Genomic DNA, 23969 nt, shown 5'->3' on the forward strand with positions numbered 1-23969 from the left:
GCCAAAGCCAATCTAGGTCAGTCATGCAAACTGTCATTATCTTTCGGTGATCGGTATGAAATGGGGCGTTTGGTCTCTGTGTACTTCTTAGCTGACTGAAATGTACACAGCACAGCTCTCCACCACAGTCAGCATCTGTGTTACACTCCAGAGAGATGCTGAGGGCGGGCAATCTGTCAGGTCAGGGTTGAAGCACATTGGTGGAGTAAAGTTAGTGAATTTTGCACACTGCTGCTGCCTACATGTGAAGGATCTGTCCTGTGGATAAAAGGGGTTTAGCACTTCAGGGCTGCCAGCTGGGCACCTTATTGGCACTAACATTAGAATGGGGGACAAGGTGGAAAAGAGAGAGCAGACTGTACTCGGTCAAAAACCTTTGTCTCTCTTAGGGTTTTATTGCTCTTTTCTTTCCTGTTTTAGTTCCTCTTGTATTTTTTATAAAATTGGTTTCTGTTGTTTTTGTACCAAAGGACTTTCTGAAGCCATCCAGCTATGTGCCGGGTACTGTACAAAGATGTAGAAAAACACAGTTCCTGCCCCATAAAGTTTAAAGGCTAAGGCCCTGATCATACAGACACTCACATGTGGCACTCAGAGTCACATGCTCAAAGATAAGCGTGTACCTTTAAGTGTTTCCAGGATCAAGGCCTAAGAAATTAGACTAAACTAAATAATCTGTTACGTTAAGAAGTGTCTTTGGGTCCACGAAAGCATAACATTGCTGCTGTAGTTCATTGATTTTTCATTGTCTTGCCTATGGCATTTGTAGGTGGATTCTGTTTAACTTGTTGGTGTTTTCCTGAGCACTGGAGAAGGGGAGAGAGTGACTAACTCTTTGCATGATCTGATAGAAAATTGTATTCAGCACAGTTAGATCTCAGAGATGTTTGTTTCCCTCTCCCTTCTAGGTAGTGTATTTTTCCGCCACCTCCTTGTACAGGAAGATCAAGACCATTTTTGTGAATAGAAAACATGCCTCCAAAATTCAAGCGCCACCTAAATGATGATGATGTCACTGGCTCGGTGAAAAGCGAAAGGGTGAGTGCCTGACAGCCAGTAGCCTTGTGTGCATTTATTGATGTTTTGTACCCAGCCCCCCTTGTTTTGCCTTAATTAAGAGGGATGTATATTTACTAACTCTGCACTCCCTGGCGGTCTGAGAGCCATCTTGGAGTGAGCTTAACCACACAGCTTCATCGTTGATGACTTCAACGCCATTGAAACAGTGGACGGCATATTTAAAGTGGACCGCAAATGGATGAAATCCACCAATGCTGAGTAGCCTAACCAACAGCCTAAGGGGGGCAGTCAGTGTGTTAGGTGAAAAGGCACCTTTTCAAAAAGCGTGGTGGGGAGGACCCATTTAATTCTTCTGTCTAGCTCCACCCAATGCTGATTCCATAGAATGCATTACTCAGTGACTTCACAGCTATTGAATAACTCCATTGGAATGTGGAGCCAGCTTGGGACAGAGTGCTGTGTGTGTGTGCTAATTAATTTCCTTTTTGTAAATGATGTGTGTGTCAGTGTTTGTACTGAGGAGACACAACAAAGATTTAAATGCCAGAAAAGGGATTTATTTGATTTTCTTCCCCACCCTCAAAGGTTGCTTCATGTTCCATTAGGGGTCTCTTGTAACTGTGGTGTAACCCAGTGATATATTATGGAGGGCCACAGCTTCATGGACCTGGCTGGTGGGATATAAAAGGAATTAATGAAGTGACATTATTTTTAGATATGCTGAATAACTCCTCTTAGCCTGGCAGGTGGCGAACATTCAGTACGCTTGGTGAGGTAACTCGATTTATTTTTATTTTCATGTCACTTGCTTTCGACTGCTTATTTTGGAGGAAATATTAGATATAAATAATATGTAACAAAGATTGTAGGTTTCAGAGTAACAGCCGTGTTAGTCTGTATTCGCAAAAAGAAAAGGAGTACTTGTGGCACCTTAGAGACTAACCAATTTATTTGAGCATAAGCTTTCGTGAGCTACAGCTCACTTCGTCGGATGAAATGAGCTGTAGCTCACGAAAGCTTATGCTCAAATAAATTGGTTAGTCTCTAAGGTGCCACAAGTACTCCTTTTCTTTTTAAAGATTGTAGGGTGGTTCTTACTTTTAAACAGATTAGCTGCATCTGTTAACTACATAGTGCTATAAGTGTGAGTGGCTCTTTATAGATGGGGAGTGGGAAAAAGAGCTTGATATCAGAATGACCCAGTCATCGATTATTTGATTGTGCAGAGTGCTGCTGCAATAAAAGAGTTACGGTATTTGCACCCCTCACCATGAAGTGTAGCATTAGACTAGTTCAAGGCAGGGTGTTCAGCAGTGCTTTTTATTACATTTCTCTTTGTTTGCAGCGGAATTGCTATACTATAGGATTCTCAACTTGCATATTTTCTTGTGTAATTTATTTGTAATTTGCATGCAGATTTCTTTTATTCTGGGCACTTGCACTGTAAATGAGCATTAAGGTAACTGAGATAACTAGGCTGGGAATTAATGACTTGTGCCATGGGAAGGGCAAATTGCAGCTTTCTTATCTGCAGCATCCTAATCGCATAGGTCCTTAAGGTAAGAGACTCTGGTATAGCTTTGTTTTTAAATGAGTCTTGTAATTTGTGCATTCTCTGTTCAGTTAAACTAGTCTGTAAAAAGTGACACATTAGGTTTTGTTTTGCAGACTCAGTAATAATAATGTACAGTTGTCTCTCTCCTTTACTGGACCTAAACAGAATAGAAACAAAATAAGGTGCTTTACAAGTTCTTCTTTTTGTTGTTTGTTTTTTGGTTGCTGTTGGATTTTGTTTTGTTTTTTAAAAGACTTGCTAGCTAGTAAGTCTGCTCCTGTGAAAATTGATATTTGTAGGGGTGTTAATATCGCCTTTCACAGCAAACTTACTCAGCCTTGGCAAGCCAGGGGACAAATTAAGCTCTGAATAGAGAGGTGGGTAGGGAGGCAGTGGGGGCCAGGGGCAATGGAGGGCTAGCAATTGATATATCGCAGTGGAATTTACTTTCTGTATCAAAGGCCCATCTATGCTGAGCTTGGAAATATATGTGCTGAACTGGTTTAAATCGTTATTACATACAAAGTGGATTTGAACGTGATTTGTCTAGCCAGAGTGCAGGGTGTCAAACAGTATTTAAACCGAGCCTGGAAGCCAGGCTGTAGCCTCAAATACTGATTATTTTAGCTCATAATTCCTCCTAGTGAGATGATTGACAACTTGGCTGCATGGGGAAGTGCTTTTGCACTACAAAAGTCCATACTTAGGCTAGAACACGATTTCTAGACTCTGTTTAAACTGGTTCAGCAAATGCAGTTTAAGCTGTAGTTTAGATGGGAATATGGGAATTTAAAACCAAACGCAAGGGGAACAGCATCTCTTAGCATCATGAGGGTGGGGTGAGATCTGTGAGTCCAGTGCGGAACAGAGAACCCCAAAGGATTTTTTCCTTCTCAACTATTTTTTTAACCCTAAAAAAGGATATAGACTTGAAGATTTGGAGCATCTGTTATGGATATAAAGCATGCCAACAGCCCCTAAAAGGAGAACCAAGCCAATGTCTTATTTTTAAAGCAACCTTACAAGATTGTCATGGAAATTCTCAGCACAGATGCCCACTCTACTTGGCTCTCCTTACTATGATGATGATGACAAAATCTAATGATGTTTTAGCTGTCAAATAAACTTTTGGTGCAGTAGGATTTTTCAAGGCTGACTTACAAGGTCAGTCTGAGGATTATCCACTGATTTGTAATGGAGGCCAAAATGCATTACTAAAGAGTGTTGCGGTAACTGTGCAACATGTAACATAAGAGACTGTGAAAATAACCCCAGTACCAGAAATGTACTCCCCTCACCAAGACCCTGTTGCTGAACAAGAGGAAAATCCAGCTGTCAAATTCAGCTCCACTCTATGTATCTTCGTTGCAGTTACAGTATGGGATATTATAGGAACTAGTTGCTCAGTGCAGAGCATGCTAGTCATAAAATCCATTAATAACCGTAACCCCAATGTAAAAATTGAAAAGGTTCATCCTCTCTGTTAACAATCAAATCCTCTCTGCTGGCAGGGTGGGGGAGCAGATCCATTAACTTTAATCCTCATTCCCATTCTTTATATCATCAGGTGACAGTTTATTTAAAAACCACAGCATCTTCCGAGATGGAAATGCATATGGTCTTCCATGTGGGTAGGACAAAACAAAGTAATTACATGAGGTATAAGGTTTTGAAAGATTTTAGTAGTTAGTGTGGTTTGAATTTAATATTTTACAGATGGGCCCTTTGGGAACGGATTGGGATTTAATCTGTATGTGGAAGTGCTTTAAGGACTGGAGTACCTAGGAGTTTTACTTAGTCTTATTTTAAAGTGAATTTGGACCATACGTTACATAGAGAAACCGGAATTGATAGAAATCCTTCGTAACTGACTTCATTTTCACCATTAAAACTGGCCACAAGAGAGCTCAGCCAATGGCTTAGTAGCAGTTCTCTGTAGTGCCATGCATTCACTGAACTGGCAAATGTCTCTTGTTTACTGGTAATGGTGCAGAGACTTCCAGTTCAGCCTCTGGGAGGTGGGGTTGTGGCTGAAAAGAATACCCCCTCTGGTCATTTAACAAGGAGCATTGATGTGTTCCACAGTCATGTACAACCGGTGGTGAGAAGGATGGTGGGTATGAGAGAGGGAAACTCTGGTTTCTAATTGATTGAAGCTAACCTTTTTTCTGTATTTGCAGAGAAACCTTTTAGAAGAAGATTCTGATGAGGAGGAGGACTTTTTCTTGTGAGTAGCTATATGGGTATTGTGTGGGTGTTGTACAAAGTGGGGGGATGTGCTATACCATGGGCCAAATCGCTGTTCAAACCAGAACTGGGGAAATTGAAAATATAAGGCAGCTCCGTCTTACTAACAGGTAGAGCTGATTGGAATGAAACATTGCCATCTGTTTCTGATTCCTGTGGAATGATTGATTCAGCAGCTGTGAGATCAGGGGGAGCACTAGCAATGAATATAAATTAAGATTAAGGAAATAAAATTGGGGCAACCCACCAGTTAGGGGTGGAAGAGACCCTCTGGTTGGGATCTGGTTTGCTGATGGAGGATCATTTCCTGTTGCACGTGCTTTGACCTAATTTGAAATGTCACCCCTTTGTGAACCCTGTGAAAGACCTAACCATTTGGGTCAGACAGGCTTTCCTGTGTGTATTGGATTCATTATCACTGTGTCTGTTCTGTGCTGGCAGGAGAGGACCTGCAGGACCAAGGTTTGGACCCAGGAATGACAAGATCAGGCAGTAAGTTCCTTAGAGTTTGGATCCATAGTCCAGATACCATTTTATTTATGTATTTTTAAATTGTGCTGCTTTGTTACCAGTAGGGTGACCAGATGTCCTGATATTATTGGGACTGTCCTAATATTAGGGGCTTTGTCTTATATACGCAACTGTCCTCCCCGCCCGCCCGCCCGCCCCTCCCTCCCCCCCCCAAAAAATAAAAGGTGTCTGGATTTTTCACAGTTGCTATCTGATCACCCCTAGTTACCAACATGTTTCTGCTCAGTCTTACAGTGGGAATGTAACTCCTACTTAATCTTTTCTCACCAGTATGCCCATCTGCCTTCAAGCAGAGGAAATTCAATTCCCAAGTTATCAAAGAGCTAATTGCGTTCTAGCATGGGTGCACAGATTGGTTTGTAGCACTATAGCCTGGTGCGCTATCGAAAACTGTTGTTCCATTTGATGAGTAACCATTTAACATTCATAACAAAACTTCCTTACAGAATAGTAAAGACAGTGTTTTAAATTTGAGCCACTACTGTGCCTCCACTGCTCTTGCCTTTCCCATCCATTCTTGTCCCATCTTTTGCCTTATTATCCCTTTCCTGTCCGCCCCTTGGTGTTCCAAGTAGATCCTTGTGCTCAGGAGTACAGTGCTACCCAGATTTCTCATGTACCTGGCAGTCCTTTGGACTTCAGTGTATCATACAGGGAGCAGATCCTTGTGATCTTTGGAGACCGGGAAGGATTTACTAGGATCAAAACAGCTGAACAAACAGGAAACAATTAAAATTTGGATTCTAACCATCCATTATACAGAACAAAAGGGAAGAAACTAACAAAACTAGATCCCTTCTCTGAGAGTAATTTCCTGGCAATGGTTTCAGTGCTTCTGTTTACTGCAAGTCCCAGTTTATTCGACTCTATAATGGTAGCATTTGTTGCACAGTGACTGAGGGGAAAGGTTGGCCGCAGCTGGAGAATGTGTGTCATAAATGGACCATCAGTTTGTTGAAATATATTTGTGTTTCCTGAACATTTCATTCTTGAGAGCTAGAACAGAAATTTCAGAGGGGAAATCTAGATGGCAATCAGCTTTGTGTAAACCAGATTAGATCATCTAGTTTGTGGCTTCAGAATCTATATTCTTCTTTGGTTTTATGTGAGGTAAAAGCCAGTGCATCTCTGAGATTAGTCTATATTGATCCCATGTGGATAAAAGCAGTTCTGTTCAGATCCGAGTCATACATCTGCAGAGCACAGAAATTTTGACGGGACATGGTTCAGATTAGGAGCGATAGATAGATAGGTAGATATTGGGAAGTTGGCTCTCCTTATAAGCTGTTCTTCTTGCAGACTATTGGAAAAGGTGACATAATGTTCCATAGTGCTAATTACTTTGGGCTAGTCAATTAGAACTGAATAAGTAGGTAGAGTCACCTAATTGCCAGTCTTCAGTTACCATCATCTGGGCAGACAAGTGTGTATAGTCATGGTAGAAGCAGATTATAGTCACTGCAACAAGCTAATGTCACTAAATATAATAACTGAGATCTTACCTTCCCTGTCAGTGCTGTCTCTGATTATTAAATTAAAAGAACATCATCTGTTGTGCTCTTTCGTGAAAGTCCTAGTGTCTGGAAAGTGGCAAGTGTTAGTAAAAGGGAGTGCTTCTGTGACAAAGGGAAGTAGCACCAAATCATCAATAGCCTCTAGAGGCAAGGGAACCAGGAATTGTCCTCTTCCTGGTATCTTTAACCGCTGGTCAGGAATGGGTGTTGAGCCAGACAGCAGCCAGGGGGTGTCAAGTCTGTTCTCCCTGGCAGGAGTCTCCTTTGGGACATTCTGTGGGAGATGGAGGATAAAGACAGAGGTTGTGATGGGAAGAAAAATGAAACTGGGAAGAGTCTGTAGTGTTTGATGCACAAACAATACAGACTGGAAATAAGGTATAAATTTTTAACTGGGAGTATTCAGAGTAGCAGCTTATGCTCAAATAAATGTATTAGTCTCTAAGGTGTCTCTAAGGTGCCACAAGTACTCCTTTTCTTTTAAAGGAGAGTAATTAACCACTGGGACAGTTTACCAAGGGTGGTGGTGGATTCTCCATCACTGGCAATTTAGAAAAACTTCCAGATTTGATTTTAAAAAGATCTGCGCTGGGAATTATTTTGGGGCAGTTCTCTGGCCTGTGTTATACAGGAGGTCAGATTAGATGATCACAATGGTCCCTGCTGGTCTTGGAATCTATGATCTTGGAACGGTCACTGCTCCAACAGAACGGTTTAGATGCATACTCTACCTGCTGGCCAGAGGAAGGTGCAAGCTCACAATGGTGCAGATTTCCCCTTAGTTGTGTTTTTGGAGGGGCGGGAGGTGGGTGTTCAATTGTTACTGAAAGGCTGCAGGGGAAAGATGATTTTGGGCACACAGGAGAGCCGTTTGAAGTAAAAGGGGCAGAATGAAAGAAGATGATAGAAGGATGCAAGGGGAATAGGTAAGAAGGAGTAATGGGGGAGTCGGAGCAGAGATGGAAGAAAGTTGTGGAGGGCCTTGAATGCGAGACGTAGGGGGAATTGGTGAGGGCTGTCACAGAGGGGAAGGAGACGGTGTGAGTTGTCAGAATGGAGACTCGAGCAGCAGCCTATAAGGTAGAGCAGAGAGGCAGGGAGGTCCTATTAGTTGAGGTGAGGGACATCAAAGGCATAAATATGTTGTCAGGTGTAGGCGAAAGGAGAGATTTAGGCATCTGCTCACCCATGTGCAGCATGGGCGCGTTTGAGGTCATGCTTTACAATAAGAAGTGGCTGGTGGAGTCGCTTCTTCCCAGCCCAGTTTCCGGGTTCCTGAGGGGGAGTTCGTACCCTTTACACTGGGAAACAGCCCAGTTGGGCCTCTTAGATGCTCTCTGATATCTGCCTGCGTTTGTGGGGTGGACCGAAGGAATTTCCTCCCATAGGGCTTTGGTTTGCTTCTCCTTATGTAACTGTTCGCTCCTTTGTATTCAGCACATTCCTAGTAGTTCTGGAAGAAACCTCCATGGAAATCATTGGCTTCTCACTACTGTTCAGTGAGTTGGTGAATCTGACTGATGCTAGTAGGCGGGTGTCCACTTTGCATTTGCCTCTAACTGGTGGTTTTGGCAGAAAGGTGAAGGTGGAATGAGCTACATAGCCTAAGCTATACCTTTGCCCCTAGTGCTCAGAATTAAAGGTGACTGGCACGGGATTGTTTTTAAATTGAGTTTGTGCCTTTTGCTGATATTTATGATGTACTTGTGAAGGAGGCCTGGAAGGTATTTTAAACCTCCAAAATATCAGGAATGTCTAGTGTAGTCTTCCCTAGTTTTGCTTGGAGAACTTTTGGGAGGTCTTGGAGTGACTACTGTGAGCTCTTAATGCCTGAGCTGAAGGAGCAAGGGTGTTGAATCTTTAACACAGACTTCTTTTATGCGGAATGTTAATGAGTCATTGGCATTAAACTTTTGAGCGATCTGACTAAAAATCCCTTCCCCTCTCCATTGCTTAGCTCTCACTCTAGAAAGTCTTAGAGTCTAGACAAGAGTTTATGTTCCTGCTTTAACTTGAGTTAATTGTTCACCAATTTAACTCGAGTTAACAACACGATTATGAAGACTAGGCTAGACACTGCACAACCATTTGTTCCAAGAAATAAATGTGGTTTACCCTAGGACCTTGGCCCTCACATTGTCGTCATTGTGCTAACTCTCCAATCATAAGAATGTATTCTAGCTAGAGAAGGGATGAATGTCTAATGTAACCAGGGCTTGAGTCATGCTGAAATGTTGCAGAATGCGGTTACAGCATTTATTTGGGTGTTTTAGTGCTTCCGGTACCATCACTTAGAAGCAATAGTGCTGGAACGCACTTTTGGTACTTCTTTTTTTCTGAGTCTGTCACTGAATGTAGCCAACGAGCAGAATTGAACAGCCCTCAAACTTTTCATGTTGCCTTTCTATATCAATAGAAGCTAAAAAGGGCATAATCCTAATGCTGTGTTCCCTTCTGCAAGTCACCTTTTCGGGTGCACTGATGAATGGGTGGGGAAGCATGTATCACTGCCCATGTACCATACCTGTTCTGCAGAAATGGCACTGGAATCCAGGGCTCTGAGAGTGGCAGTTCTCACCAGTATTAAACATTTAAAGGGGGGAGGTATTAATATTTACTTAGAATTTTATTTACTGGAATAATTCAAGGCTAAGCACATGAGATACTCGAGCTGGGTGGGATTTTAAAAAGCACCTGAGGGATTTAGGAGCAGAAGTCCCATTTAAGGCAATGAGATGTGTGAGCCTAAATCCCTTAGAAAACCTCTCCCAATGTGCTACATTTATCTCCACTGACTATAAATATTGTATCACACTTGAGGCTATTTCACCTTTCACAGTACCTCATTACAATTCACTCACACAAGTTGACGTTAAGCAGATTTCTTAGCTATGCTAATGAGCTGGGCCCAGTGGATTCTGCAGCTCTGGAGATTGCTGCCAAATTGTGCTTCAGAATCAAGGCTTTCATTGAGATGACGATTGATTCTAGCCTCGTTTTTAAGCTGACCTTAAAAATTTGAATTGAACAGAAACCAGTGCAGCATTTGTCTTTCTGAATATGCAAAGTCTGAAACAATTGCTCCTAGAGTGCATCTGCACTAGGAACATTAGCACTCATATTACAGCCACAGCAGAGCTCTACCAGTGTTTGACTACTACTGTAAAGAGGACTCAGTCATTTATCAATGGATCATGAAAAAATTGCTCCAGGCAGGTTTTTATGACTCAGTGGTAAAAGCACCTGAATCCTTTCTGTCTGCAGTGTTGTAGCCATGTTGCTCCCAGGGTATTAGAGAGACAAGGTTAGGGAGGTAATAGCTTTTATTGGACCAACTTCTGTTGGTGAGAGAGACATGCTTTCCAGCTGCACAGAGCTCTTGACCTGAAGAAGAGCTGGAAAGCTTGTCTCTCTCACCAACAGAAGTTGGTCCAGTAAAAGCTATTACCTCTTCCACCTTGACTCTTTGATTCCTTTCTGTTGTTGCTACCAACTGTGCAAAAGCACCATTGCTGTAATATGGGTGCTAACCTTTCTAGTGTCTACAGGCCTAAAGAGAGGTGCAAATTGCCTCACTGATTGCAGTTGTGTTGAATCTGAAACCTGAGAGTGGCCATTCAATGATCAACATGAACTGTTCACTACTGATCATTTTTGCAGAAGCATGCAGCAACTGTGTTTCTCCTGCACCCCAAAATGGGCCATACATCCCCCCACCCCCTAGTGCTCTAAGGTTTCGACTGCCCCTTTCTTAGCTCTAGAAACCCTCCAGTCATATTCCTTCCGCCCCCAACAACTTCTGCAGTGTAGTTTTGCACTGTCAATATGAAAACGTGAGCCATATTGGAAATGTTGGAGGCTGTGTGAAATAACATAATGTCAAAATGCATAAAAGACGTCTGCTTTGCTGATTGTATTAAGTCAGTTTCATATTCATTTCCCTACCTTCCAAGTGGCTGTATCAGAGGTCTAATGTGCCACAGAATACATGGGACCTTAGTGATAACATCCAAGTGTACAACACATCACTGAGAGTGGGAGGGGACGTGCAGCCAATGCTGCCTGTTAGAAAACTGACTATTCCCAAAAACAGGCATGGAGAGGACGCCCAGGTCACATCGGTAGCATGGGATCTTCGTCACTCATCTCTGCCACTTGAAGAATGGGGCACCTTCTTTAAGCCTGGCAGTATGAATTGCACCTAATATTAGTCAGTTCACAGCCCAGTGGATCTAAAAGGGAAAGGTAGGTTCCTTTCCTTCAGAACTTGGTAGACCATTAAAGCAGACACTAAATCAAATTAAGCTGAGTGATCTCATTGCTGGTGTTCTGGTTTGTGTGACGTTCTGTCCTTATTAAAACCAGCATCTTTGTAGTCATTAGTCTAAAGTGGGGCCATGGGAGACATGTATGCTTTTGTTTTACTCATTTTCCTGGCAAGGATGAATTCAATTTTTTCCACTTGGAAACCTGGCAGGATACAGACCCAGGAGCAAAATAATTGAAAAGCCAGTAGTTCTCTCCCTGTAAATACATTTCTTACTTGGCAGGGGAGTGGACTCTGATAAAATGAAAAATGTTTTGTTTTCACTATTGCTTGAATTTCCAACGTGAAGCAAATAGAACTAGTTGAAAATAGTAAATTTGCTCCAAAACTGCACTGTGAGTAGACACCTTTGTGATCTTTAACTCTCATACTAGAGAGACCTCTTTGGCTGGCAGCGAGAAAGGTTGGTTAAGGGACTGAAGTGGGGTTCAAGTTCTGGGTTTAATTCCTTGGTCAGTCCCAGACTCTCTGTGTGACCTTGAGTTAGTCACTTAGGGTAGGTGTATCCTGCAAATGAATGTAGGCATAATTGGGCTAGCTTTAATCTAGCTAGTACAGGTAATAATAGTAATGAAGATGTGGTGGCTTGGGCTTTAGCACAGCTGAGGAACCAGAGAAGGTAATCATGGTCCCTGGCGGGTGTGTCATCTGGTTCCCAGCCTGTGCCACCATGTTGTCTTCAGTGGTTCCCTGTGCTCGCTAGATTAAAGCTAGCATGGGTATGCCTCCCTGGGCTACAATCAACCCTTCGCTTGTGGCATAGACAGCCCCTTAATCTGTGTTTCCATTTCCTGTCTGTAAAATGGGGCTAAATAATCCTTCCTTTCTACTGCACTTTGTCTTGTCTATATAGATTGTTCCTTGGGGCAGGGGCTGTCTCTCTGACCATGCATGTGTACCGTGCTTAGCACAATGGAGGCTTGATGACGATTGGAGCCTTGAGACGTAACCATAACACAAATAAATAACGGTCTGGAGCACCCAATGCATAGCTTTTAGCTGTAATCAGAGGACACTGGGATGTTGAGATATGAAGTGTCCAACTTTTAGTCGTCTGGAGCTGCATAGCCATTTAATGCAGACCTTTTTCAGAGGTCGTCGTGTATGACAGATGCTTTGAGTCTTGTATGTAGCATGGATTTACTTGAACACCTTCCCTCACGTTGAATCCTCTCCTTTCTGACTCCTAATGCAACATTGCTTGCATCCCTTATACATTCCTACTGGTGGTTTGAACCAAGAGAATTTGGTTACAGACCTGTCATTGGGAGGACTTTTCATTACTTTAAAGCCAATGAATAATTTTAAGAACATCCACATACTGCAAAGCAAAGTAAATGTGTCTCAAATGTAGGCCCTGAGTCTGCTAGCTCTCCACATGTGAAACCATGAGAGTTTGGTAAACAGAGGGCTAGCAGGATTGGCCCCTTCATTTTTAATTTTCCAGTGATTGTTTTTCTTCTCTCGTCACCCATCTTATGCTTGGAAGCAGTAATTGCTTGTGAGTCACCCAAGTTTGTCCAGGGCTTATAGTGACACCAGAAGTCCTACTGCCTACACTTTGTGATAACATGACTCCTTTTTGTTTAGGTGCTGGTCGTGAATCACTGTTTTAATTATATGGGTATTTGGGTGTGTGCATCCAGTGCAGAACGAGTGCATCTGCTAGCCCCTGGGTAAGCTCAGCGTGTCATGATAAAGAAAGAAATAAATTAATTCACTAGAAGTGACTCTGATTTGTTTAGTAGATCCGGTATTTGAAGATAGTCTGTTTGGAATAGCTTGCACCACTTCTACTATCATGTTTCGTTTAGGAATGTGAAGTTAAAACAAAAAAAAAAGTCTGTTAAGATTGCCTTTGTCATGAGTCATATATTGTTTTCTTTATTTAAGAGGCAGCTGATGAAACACTGGGTGAGTATCCAGGCCTGTTTCATCAATATGGGGAATGGTAGACAGACAATAGATTTAGCAGCTCTTCCTGCCCTTCTGTAGTGGAAGATTTCAAGCAACTGTGGGGAGTCAGGCTTCTACCTGTAGCAAAACAATTCATGCTGAATTTATGATATGCTGCAGAAAAGGGCTAGTTTCTTTTTTGTGCTACGGTAGAATAATGCTTTGTGCCCTGTTTTCATTCATATAAAAATACCGCCTCTCCAGCTCAACGTTAAGCCAGCAGTTTGCTTCAGAGGGTTCTGCTGTTGACGGGAACTACAAAAGTGCAGCTGCAGTGGTTTACGAAGCCTGGCATGAGATGCCAAGACAGATGCGTAGCCCTCACTATTTAATTAGTGACCGCCCATGGCTATGCCCCTGTGTTTCCAGGTTGTTATTAATAGTGGTTTGAAAAGCCAAGTGCTGCTGTTCTGTTTTTTGCTGGATTTCCTCTTTTCTCTTTTGGAGCAATGAGCACACATAGGGGGAGATTTTCAAAGGCACAAAAGACAGTTAGTTGCCCGGTTCCTATTGAAAGCCCCCAGAAGTGGGGCACCCAAGGGACATTTGCGGCTTTGAAGATCAGCTCTACAATTGTTGTGGGGCTGGGTTGGCTTTCGCGATTCATCTCGAAATGTTCGGAACTTCCGTTTTAATAGTTGCAGTTGCATCTCTAGGCCTCTTGTGTCTGGCGAAGTTTTGATGGCAGCTTCTCTGTCTGTATGCTGTATATTTTAAATCCCTTTCAGATTCTAAGGGTATGTCGACACTACGGAATAAGGTCGAATTTATAGAAGTCGGTTTTTTAGAAATCGGTTTTATATATTCGAGTGTGTGTCCCCCCACAGAAGTGCATTAAGTGCATTAACTCGGCGGAGTGCTTCCACAGTACCGAGGCTAGAGTCGACTTCCGGAGCGTTGCACTGTGGGTAGCTATCCCACAGTTCCCGCAGTCTCCGCTGCCCATTGGAATTCTGGGTTGAGATCCCAATGCCCGATGGGGCTGAAACATTGTTGCGGGTGGTTCTGGGTACATATCGTCAGTCCCCCCTTCCCTCCCTCCCTCCGTGAAAGCAAGGGCAGACAATCGTTTCGCGCCTTTTTTCCTGAGTTACCTGTGCGGACGCCATACCACCGCAAGCATGGAGCCTGCTCAGGTAACCGTCACCGTATGTCTCCTGGGTGCTGGCAGACGCGGCACGGCATTGCTACACAGTAGCAGCAACCCATTGCCTTGTGGCAGCAGACGGTACAATACGACTGGTAGCCGTCCTTGTCATGTCCGAGGTACTCCTGGTCGCCTGTGTGAGGTCGATCAGGAGCGCCTGGGCAGACATGGGCGCAGGGACTAAATTTTTAGTGACTTGACCAGGTCATTCTCTTTAGTCCGGCAGTCAGTCCTATTGAACCGTCTTATGGTGAGCAGGCAGGCAATATGTCCTTCTGCACCGTCTGCTGCCAGCCAAAGATGTAAAAGATAGATGGAGTGGATCAAAACAAGAAATAGACCAGATTTGTTTTCTACTCATTTGCCTCCTCCCCTGTTTAGGGGACTCATTCCTCTAGGTCACACTGCAGTCACTCACAGAGAAGGTGCAGCGAGGTAGATCTAGCCATGTATCAATCAGAGGCCAGGCTAACCTCCTTGTTCCAATAAGAACAATAACTTAGGTGCACCATTTCTTATTGGAACCCTCCGTGAAGTCAACCCTGTAAGCCGTGTCCTCAGTCGCCCCTCCCTGCGTCAGAGCAACGGCAAACAATCGTGCATCTGAGTTGAGAGTGCTGTCCAGAGCAGTCACAATGGAGCACTCTGATTGGGCTAAAACATTGTCGCGGGTGGTTCTGGGTACATATTGTCCGGCCCCCGTTCCCTCCCTCCCTCCGTGAAGGCAAGGGCAGACAATTGTTTCGCGCCTTTTTTCCTGAGTTACCTGTGCGGACGCCATACCACCGCAAGCATGGAGCCCGCTCAGGTAACCGTCACCGTATGTCTCCTGGGTGCTGGCAGACGCGGTACGGCATTGCTACACAGTAGCAGCAACCCATTGCCTTCTGGCAGCAGACGGTGCAGTATGACTGATAGACGTCCTCGTCATGTCCGAGGTGCTCCTGGCCACGTCGGCTGGGAGCGCCTGGGCAGACATGGGCGCAGGGACTAAATTTTTGGTGACTTGACCAGGTCATTCTCTTTAGTCCTGCAGTCAGTCGTATTGAACCGTCTAATGGTGAGCAGGCAGGCAATACGGATTGCTAGCAGTCGTATTGTACCATCTTCTGCCGGGCAGGCAAGAGATGACGATGGCTAGCAATCGTATTGTACCATCTTCTGCCGGGCAGGCAAGAGATGACGATGGCTAGCAATCGTACTGTGCCATCTTCTGCCAGGCAGGCAAGAGATGAGGATGGCTAGCAGTCGTACTGTACCATCTTCTGCCGAGCAGCCATGAGATGTGGATGGCTTGCAGTCCTTCTGCACCGTCTGCTGCCAGCCAAAGATGTAAAAGATAGATGGAGTGGATCAAAACAAGAAATAGACCAGATTTGTTTTGTACTCATTTGCCTTCTCCCCTGTCTAGGGGACTCATTCCTCTAGGTCACACTGCAGTCACTCAGAGAAGGTGCAGCGAGGTAGATCTAGCCATGTATCAATCAGAGGCCAGGCTAACCTCCTTGTTCCAATAAGAACAATAACTTAGGGGCACCATTTCTTATTGGAACCCTCCGTGAAGTCCTGCCTGAACTACTCCTTGATGTAAAGCCACCCCCTTTGTGGATTTTAGCCCCCTGAAGCCAACCCTGTAAGCCGTGTCGTCAGTCGCCCCTCCCTCCGTCAGAGCAACGGCAGACAATCATTCCGCGCCTTTTTTCTGTGCAGACGCCATACCAAGGCAAGCATGGAGTCCGCTCAGCTCACTTTGGCAATTAGGAGCACATTAAACACCACACGCATTATCCAGCAGTATATGCAGCACCAGAACCTGGCAAAGCGCTACCGGGCGAGGAGGCGACGTCAACGCGGTCACGTGAGTGATCAGGACATGGACACAGATTTCTCTGAAAGCATGGGCCCTGCCAATGCATGCATAATGGTGCTAATGGGGCAGGTTCATGCTGTGGAACGCCGATTCTGGGCTCGGGAAACAAGTACAGACTGGTGGGACCGCATAGTGTTGCAGGTCTGGGACGATTCCCAGTGGCTGCGAAACTTTCGCATGCGTAAGGGCACTTTCATGGAACTTTGTGACTTGCTTTCCCCTGCCCTGAAGCGCATGAATACCAAGATGAGAGCAGCCCTCACAGTTGAGAAGCGAGTGGCGATAGCCCTGTGGAAGCTTGCAACGCCAGACAGCTACCGGTCAGTTGGGAATCAATTTGGAGTGGGCAAATCTACTGTGGGGGCTGCTGTGATGCAAGTAGCCCACGCAATCAAAGATCTGCTGATATCAAGGGTAGTGACCCTGGGAAATGTGCAGGTCATAGTGGATGGCTTTGCTGCAATGGGATTCCCTAACTGTGGTGGGGCCATAGACGGAACCCATATCCCTATCTTGGCACCGGAGCACCAAGCCGGCGAGTGCATAAACCGCAAGGGGTACTTTTCAATAGTGCTGCAAGCTCTGGTGGATCACAAGGGACGTTTCACCAACATCAACGTGGGATGGCCGGGAAAGGTACATGACGCTCGCATCTTCAGGAACTCTGGTCTGTTTCAAAAGCTTCAAGAAGGGACTTTATTCCCAGACCAGAAAATAACTGTTGGTGATGTTGAAATGCCTATATGTATCCTTGGGGACCCAGCCTACCCCTTAATGCCATGGCTCATGAAGCCGTACACAGGCAGCCTGGACAGCAGTCAGGAGCTGTTCAACTACAGGCTGAGCAAGTGCAGAATGGTGGTAGAATGTGCATTTGGACGTTTAAAGGCGCGCTGGCGCAGTTTACTGACTCGCTTAGACCTCAGCGAAACCAATATTCCCACTGTTATTACTGCTTGCTGTGTGCTCCACAATATCTGTGAGAGTAAGGGGGAGACGTTTATGGCGGGGTGGGAGGTTGAGGCAAATCGCCTGGCTGCTGGTTACGCGCAGCCAGACACCAGGGCGGTTAGAAGAGCACAGGAGGGTGCAGTACGCATCAGAGAGGCTTTGAAAACCAGTTTCATGACTGGCCAGGCTACAGTGTGAAAGTTCTGTTTGTTTCTCCTTGATGAAACCCCCCGCCCCTTGGTTAACTCTACTTCCTTGTAAGCTAACCACCCTCCCCTCCTCCCTTTGATCACCGCTTGCAGAGGCAATAAAGTCATTGTTGCTTCACATTCATGCATTCTTTATTCATTCATCACACAAATAGGGGGATGACTACCAAGGTAGCCCAGGAGGGGTGGTGGAGGAGGGAAGGAAAATGCCACACAGCACTTTAAAAGTTTACAACTTTAAAATTTATTGAATGACAGCCTTCTTTTTTTTGGGCAATCCTCTGTGGTGGAATGGCTGGTTGGCCGGTGGCCCCCCCACCGCGTTCTTGGGCGTCTGGGTGTGGAGGCTATGGAACTTGGGGAGGAGGGCGGTTGGTTACACAGGGGCTGTAGTGGCAGTCTGTGCTCCAGCTGCCTTTGCTGCAGCTCAACCATACACTGGAGCATACTGGTTTGGTCCTCCAGCAGCCTCAGCATTGAATCCTGCCTCCTCTCATCACGCTGCCGCCACATTCGAGCTTCAGCCCTCTCTTCAGCCCGCCACTTACTCTCTTCAGCCCGCCACCTCTCCTCCTGGTCATTTTGTGCTTTCCTGCAGTCTGACATTATTTGCCTCCACGCATTCGTCTGTGCTCTGTCAGTGTGGGAGGACAGCATGAGCTCGGAGAACATTTCATCTCGAGTGCGTTTTTTTTTCTTTCTAATCTTCACTAGCCTCTGGGAAGGAGAAGATCCTGTGATCATTGAAACACATGCAGCTGGTGGAGAAAAGAAAAGGGACAGCGGCATTTAAAAAGACACATTTTATAAAACACTGGCTACACTCTTTCAGGGTAAACCTTGCTGTTAACATTACATACATAGCACATGTGCTTTCGTTACAAGGTCGCATTTTGCCTCCCCCAACCGCGTGGCTACCCCCTCAACCCTCCCCCCCTCCCTGTGGCTAACAGCGGGGAACATTTCTGTTCAGCCGCAGGCAAACAGCCCAGCAGGAATGGGCTCCTCTGAGTGTCCCCTGAAGAAAAGCACCCTATTTCAACCAGGTGACCATGGATTATATCTCACTCTCCTGAGGATAACACACGAACGGATGTTGCTTGAACGCCAGCAAACATACACTGCAATGCTTTGTTGTACAATGATTCCCGAGTACGTGTTACTGGCCTGGAGTGGTAAAGTGTCCTACCATGAAGGACGCAATAAGTCTGCCCTCCCCAGAAACCTTTTGCAAAGGCTTTGGGAGTATATCCAGGAGAGCCGCGAATGCCAGGGCAAAGTAATCCTTTCACATGCTTGCTTTTAAACCATGTACAGTATTTTAAAAGGTACACTCACTGGAGGTCCCTTCTCCGCCTGCTGGGTCCAGGAGGCAGCCTTGGGTGGGTTCAGGGGGTACTGGCTCCAGGTCCAGGGTGAGAAACAGTTCCTGGCTGTCGGGAAAACCGGTTTCTCCGCTTGCTTGCTGTGAGCTATCTACAACCTCGTCATCATCATCATCTTCTTCGTCCCCAAAACCTGCTTCCGTATTGCCTCCATCTCCATTGAAGGAGTCAAACAACATGGCTGGGGTAGTGGTGGCTGAACCCCCTAAAATGGCATGCAGCTCATCATAGAAGCGGCATGTTTGGGGCTCTGACCCGGAGCGGCTGTTCGCCTCTCTGGTTTTCTGGTAGGCTTGCCTCAGCTCCTTCAGTTTCACGCGGCACTGCTTCGGGTCCCTGTTATGGCCTCTGTCCTTCATGCCCTGGGAGATCTTGACAAAGGTTTTGGCATTTCGAAAACTGGAACGGAGTTCTGATAGCACGGATTCCTCTCCCCATACAGCGATCAGATCCCGTACCTCCTGTTCGGTCCATGCTGGAGCTCTTTTGCGATTCTGAGACTCCATCATGGTCACCTCTGCTGATGAGCTCTGCATGGTCACCTGCAGCTTGCCACGCTGGCCAAACAGGAAATGAGATTCAAAAGTTCGCGGTTCTTTTCCTGTCTACCTGGCCAGTGCATCTGAGTTGAGAGTGCTGTCCAGAGCGGTCAAAATGGAGCACTCTGGGATAGCTCCCGGAGGCCAATACCGTCGAATTGTGTCCACAGTACCCCAAATTCGACCCGGCAAGGCCGATTTAAGCGCTAATCCACTTGTCAGGGGTGGAGTAAGGAAATCGATTTTAAGAGCCCTTTAAGTCGAAATAAAGGGCTTCATTGTGTGGACGGGTGCAGGTTTACATCGATTTAATGCTGCTAAATTCGACCTAAAGTCCTAGTGTAGACCAGGGCTCAGACTACTTGAGCTGCAGACCCCCAAAGCTTTTTCTTCATTTATTCCGAACCCTTATTTTTTTTTTCAAATCTGTAGTTTATTATAATAGGAGTTCTTATACGTGCCCCATGCATAACTAGCCCCATAATATCTTCTGCTATTGATGAGAGGAACGTATGGGCTCAGGAGACAGGAAAATTAGGTGAGTGTTGTGACGTTGCACCCTATAATGCTTTATAGAAATATGATTGAGTGTAAATATGACATAACTGGAATATGTTTTATGCTAGATATGCCATGTAACATATCTTTGCAAAGGTTAGGATTAATATATTCAGTAGCTCTTATTTGTATGCATGTATCATTTTTATATCTGAAGTTATGAGTGTTGGCTCTATGCTTGTATTTAAAGTGTTTCCTGTAAGAAGCACATAAGGCAGATTTGGTCAACATAGTGTGATGGGGTTATTCAAGTAATTGGGAATACTTAACTAACAGTGGACTTTGGGAAACACCAATCCATATCTGAGCTATCCTGAGAACAGTTCAAACTAACATGTAAACAATGGCATCCGCCTGCAAAAAGTTGAATCCTTTATAGACATGTGACTTGCCCAGGTGGCTAGAGACTCCATCTTGTGGCTGTGATGTTGCACAAGAGAGAGAATATAAAAGGCCCTGGAAACCCCTCCATTTGGTCTTCAGCTGGCTCAAAAGATAACCTCTCTACCCCAAAGAGGTGCCTGAAAGAAACTGGAACAAAGGACAGTAACTATGGGGGTTAGAGTGATTGCTGGACCCAGACTAGGAAGGAACTCAGTCTGTCAAAGAAGCTTATTGGAACATCTCTGAGGGTGAGAGTTACCTGCATTTAGTCTCCTACTGTATTAGGCTTAGACTTGCGTGTTTTTGTTTTATTTTGCTTGGTAACTTACTTTGTTCTGTCTGTTGTTACTTGGAACCACTTAAATCCTACTTTTTATATTTAATAAAATCACTTTTTGCTTATTAATTGACCCAGAGCAAGCAAGTAATTTCTGACCGAGCAAACAGCTGTGCATATCTCTCTATCAGTGTTATAGAGGGCGAACAATGTATGAGTTTACCCTGCATAAGCTTTATACAGAGTAAAACTGATTTATTTGAGGTTTGGACCCCATTGGGAACTGGGTATCTGGAGACAGGACCATTTCTTAAGCAGTTTTCGGTTAAGCCTGCAGCTTTTGGGGGATGTGGTTCAGAACTGGATCTGTGTTTGCAGCAGGTGAGCATGTCTGACTCAGCAAGACAGGGTGCTAAAGTCCCAAGCTGCCAGAGAAAATGGGCTCGGAGGTAGTCTTAGCACATCAGGTGGCAGTCCCAAGGGGGTTTGTGTGACCCAACCCGTCACAAGTGTGAACTAGCGACAGAGTGGGCTAACAGAAAGACCACTGGACTGAGACTTGGGAGACCTGGATTCTATTTTTGGCTCTGCCACTGCTCTTCTGGGTGACCACGGGCATGTCACTTCACCTCTGTGCCTCAGTTTCCCTATCTGCAAAGTGGGGATAATACCTCTTGTAAAATGTTTTTGAGCTCTACTGATGGAAAGCACTGTATTCATGCTAGCTAGGTGGTATCATTATTATTAGACCTATTCCTGGCTCTGTGACTTGAGGCAAGTCACTTTTCTGAGTTTCTCCGTCTGTGAAATGGGAAGGGATAATACTTTCCTATCCCACAGCCGTGTTTCAGGGATGAAATCATTGGTGGTAGGTGTTTTGAGATCCTCAGATTGTAGTTGCTAAGGAAGCATGAATTATTAGCTATTGGAAATGTTCTTTGATGTATCTTTTTCCATAGGGAAAGCATTGGACCTTTTCCATTAGTACATCACACGTATATCCAGGAATATGTGGGAATGGCTCGTTTTTCTCCTTCTCAGGTTTACATCCAGCTTTTCAAACTATGCAGATTCAGTATACGCAAGACATTTAATGTCTATTCAATCCATGCATTTTACAAGTCGAAGAAACTGAACAAAATAATCTTAGCAGAGGAAGAGCCTAGAACCTACTTGCATTGAAGAAAACAGTGGTTTTGTCCAGTGCTTAGCTTTTACTGCCTCAGAGACAACTGTTCTTGCCATTGTCCCATGAGGCCAGTACATTTCATATGACGAGTTATATTGCAGGGGACCTAAGCTGTTTCTGATTTCCATCTCCAGTAAAGACAAACGTGCATTATCTCCAAAATGTATTTAAGTACTTTTGTTATATGTGGCTTTTGAGTGTTATTTTATGGCATCGTCCATTAACTTCTGAATTTGCAGTAGCCTTAGGGATTTGAACCTGGCTACTGTGCAGCAGAATAACTACCTGTATTGTTGACTAACCTCTGGTACGGAATTCAGAAGCTGAGATATGATAGGTTTCAGAGTAGCAGCTGTGCTAGTCTGTATTCGCAAAAAGAAAAGGAGTACTTGTGGCACCTTAGAGACTAACCAATTTATTTGAGCATAAGCTTTTGTAAGCTACAGCTCACTTCATTCTAAGGTGCCACAAGTACTCCTTTTTGAGATATGATAGTTCATCTTAATTTACTTTACCTGTTCCTTTGAAACTTGTTTGAATGCATTTTGGGCAAATGCAACTGATTCTTCAAATACAGTTGTAGGCTTCCCTGGGGAAGTCCTTCCCTCCTCATGCTTTCATCCCCAGGCTATTTAACAGCCCTGTTTTGAGGTTTAGCACTCCAGAAAGGACATAGTGACTGAGGTTATAAAACAAAAGAAACATTCTACTCTGCAACAAAAGAGCCTCCATGACAAGCTCTTTAAAAGGCCACACTTAACTAACAGACTTCCTCAGTCCTTGCCAAATCCCAGCACCCCACCAACAGCAAAAATAGAACAGATTTAATTCTCCAACCATTGTTTGAAAAAGTGACTCTGGTATTGAGAATGCTTTCAGATCTTCCATTTCATTGCTCTCCTTTTGATAGGAAGACAAAGGCAGATGGACACTCAACTCATACTGACTTTCAGTGAGCTGGATGCATAGTTCCATAAACCCCTTTTTAAAAATCCCGATCTGAGAGACTGAACCACTTTCATACCCATCTGCAGTGTGGAGCGAGTCCTGAAGGTGACCTGGAGGCTAATGCAGGGAAACCAGAGCGAGGTTCTAGCTCAAACTCTTGACATTGAGAGATCTGAAGCTGGATTAGAAAAGTCAAACAGCACAATATGGCAGGAACTGCAAGAGCAATAAAATGCTATTAAAGCTCCTTCCTTTTCCTCTGAGAACAGAGTGCTAATATCCTTACTCAGGGTAAAATCACCCTTGAGTTCATGGACCAAGACTATGCCTCATCTATAAACATATTGCTGCAACTTTCCAGGCAGTTGGCCTGAACGTGGGGTGAGGATGAGAAAGTGTTGCAGAGTAAATGGCGCTACAGAGAGAGCCCACCTATCTCCCGGGACAGCATCACACACAGGGCTAATCCTGCCCACCACAGACTTTCTCAAATGTCCCAATGACCTTTCCGCTGTTGGGTTTGTCTGTATCATTGGTGAACTGCTGCTCATTCTTTCCGTGCAAATAGCTTTCGCCAAAGCACTGGTATTGGAATATAGAGTTCATAACACCTGGTACTGTTAGGCCTGTGTGATTTCTAATGGCTTTACTTTCCTCTAGTGTCCAGAACCAGGTGGATGAAGTCATTGACGTCATGCAGGAGAACATCACCAAGGTGATTGAAAGGGGAGAGAGACTGGATGACTTACAGGATAAATCAGGTGGGAATAGTTAATATTCTAGAACTCTCTTCCTGCCTCCCCTCCCTCACGTTGAGTCCTGGGGAACAGCATGCTCTTCTAGGCAGCTTTAAAACACCACTGTGAATAACCTTAGTGCAGGGATTGAAAGTCCTCTTCTTTCCCCTGGTGATTGTGGCTATTTTGCTGTACACCGCATCCCTCTCTGCCAGGCAGTGGTGTTAGATTGATTCCATTTCATGACAGTAGATTCTAGAAATCAGAGAGAGACGATGACTGCTAAAGCACATTTCCTCATGGGCCCAGGGCAGGATTGTTTCCTACAATTTCCTAATCTCATAGACTCATAGACTTTAAGGTCAGAAGGCACAATGCAGGCCACAGAATCTCACCCACCCACTCCTGTAACAAACCCCTAACCTATGTCTGAGCTATTGAAGTCCTCAACTTGTGGTTTAAAGATTCATGGTGCAGAGAATCCTCCAGCAAGTGACCCGTGCCCCATGCTGCAGAGGAAGGCAAAAAACCCCCAGGATCTCTGCCAGTCTGCCCTGGAGGAAAATTCCTTCCCGACCCCAAATATGGCGATCAGCTAAACCCCGAGCATGTGGGCAAGACTCAC

The 23969-nt window shown here is 44.8% G+C and overlaps 2 protein-coding genes across 2 annotated transcripts in view; one reads left to right on the forward strand and one right to left on the reverse strand.

Annotated features, from left to right (window-relative positions):
- The window catches only part of VAMP4 (vesicle associated membrane protein 4), a 40375-nt gene that overhangs the window by 1170 nt on the left and 15236 nt on the right, over nucleotides 1-23969 (forward strand). The window contains exons 2-5 of the mRNA XM_074960905.1: nucleotides 909-1038; nucleotides 4756-4802; nucleotides 5264-5314; nucleotides 23268-23368. Coding sequence (XP_074817006.1) covers nucleotides 973-1038; nucleotides 4756-4802; nucleotides 5264-5314; nucleotides 23268-23368 — 265 coding nt within the window. The 5' untranslated portion in view covers nucleotides 909-972. The remainder of the gene's footprint in view (nucleotides 1-908; nucleotides 1039-4755; nucleotides 4803-5263; nucleotides 5315-23267; nucleotides 23369-23969) is intronic.
- On the reverse strand, nucleotides 6528-19456 carry LOC141992638 (uncharacterized). The gene is made up of 3 exons (XM_074961978.1): nucleotides 18666-19456; nucleotides 17647-18085; nucleotides 6528-6546 (listed from the first exon to the last, which is right to left on the reverse strand). The coding sequence occupies exons 1-3, from the start codon at nucleotides 19246-19248 to the stop codon at nucleotides 6528-6530; spliced, it is 1041 nt and encodes a 346-aa protein (XP_074818079.1). The 5' UTR covers nucleotides 19249-19456.

Source organism: Natator depressus, chromosome 8 (assembly GCF_965152275.1).
Source record: "Natator depressus isolate rNatDep1 chromosome 8, rNatDep2.hap1, whole genome shotgun sequence".
NCBI lineage: Eukaryota > Metazoa > Chordata > Testudines > Cheloniidae > Natator > Natator depressus.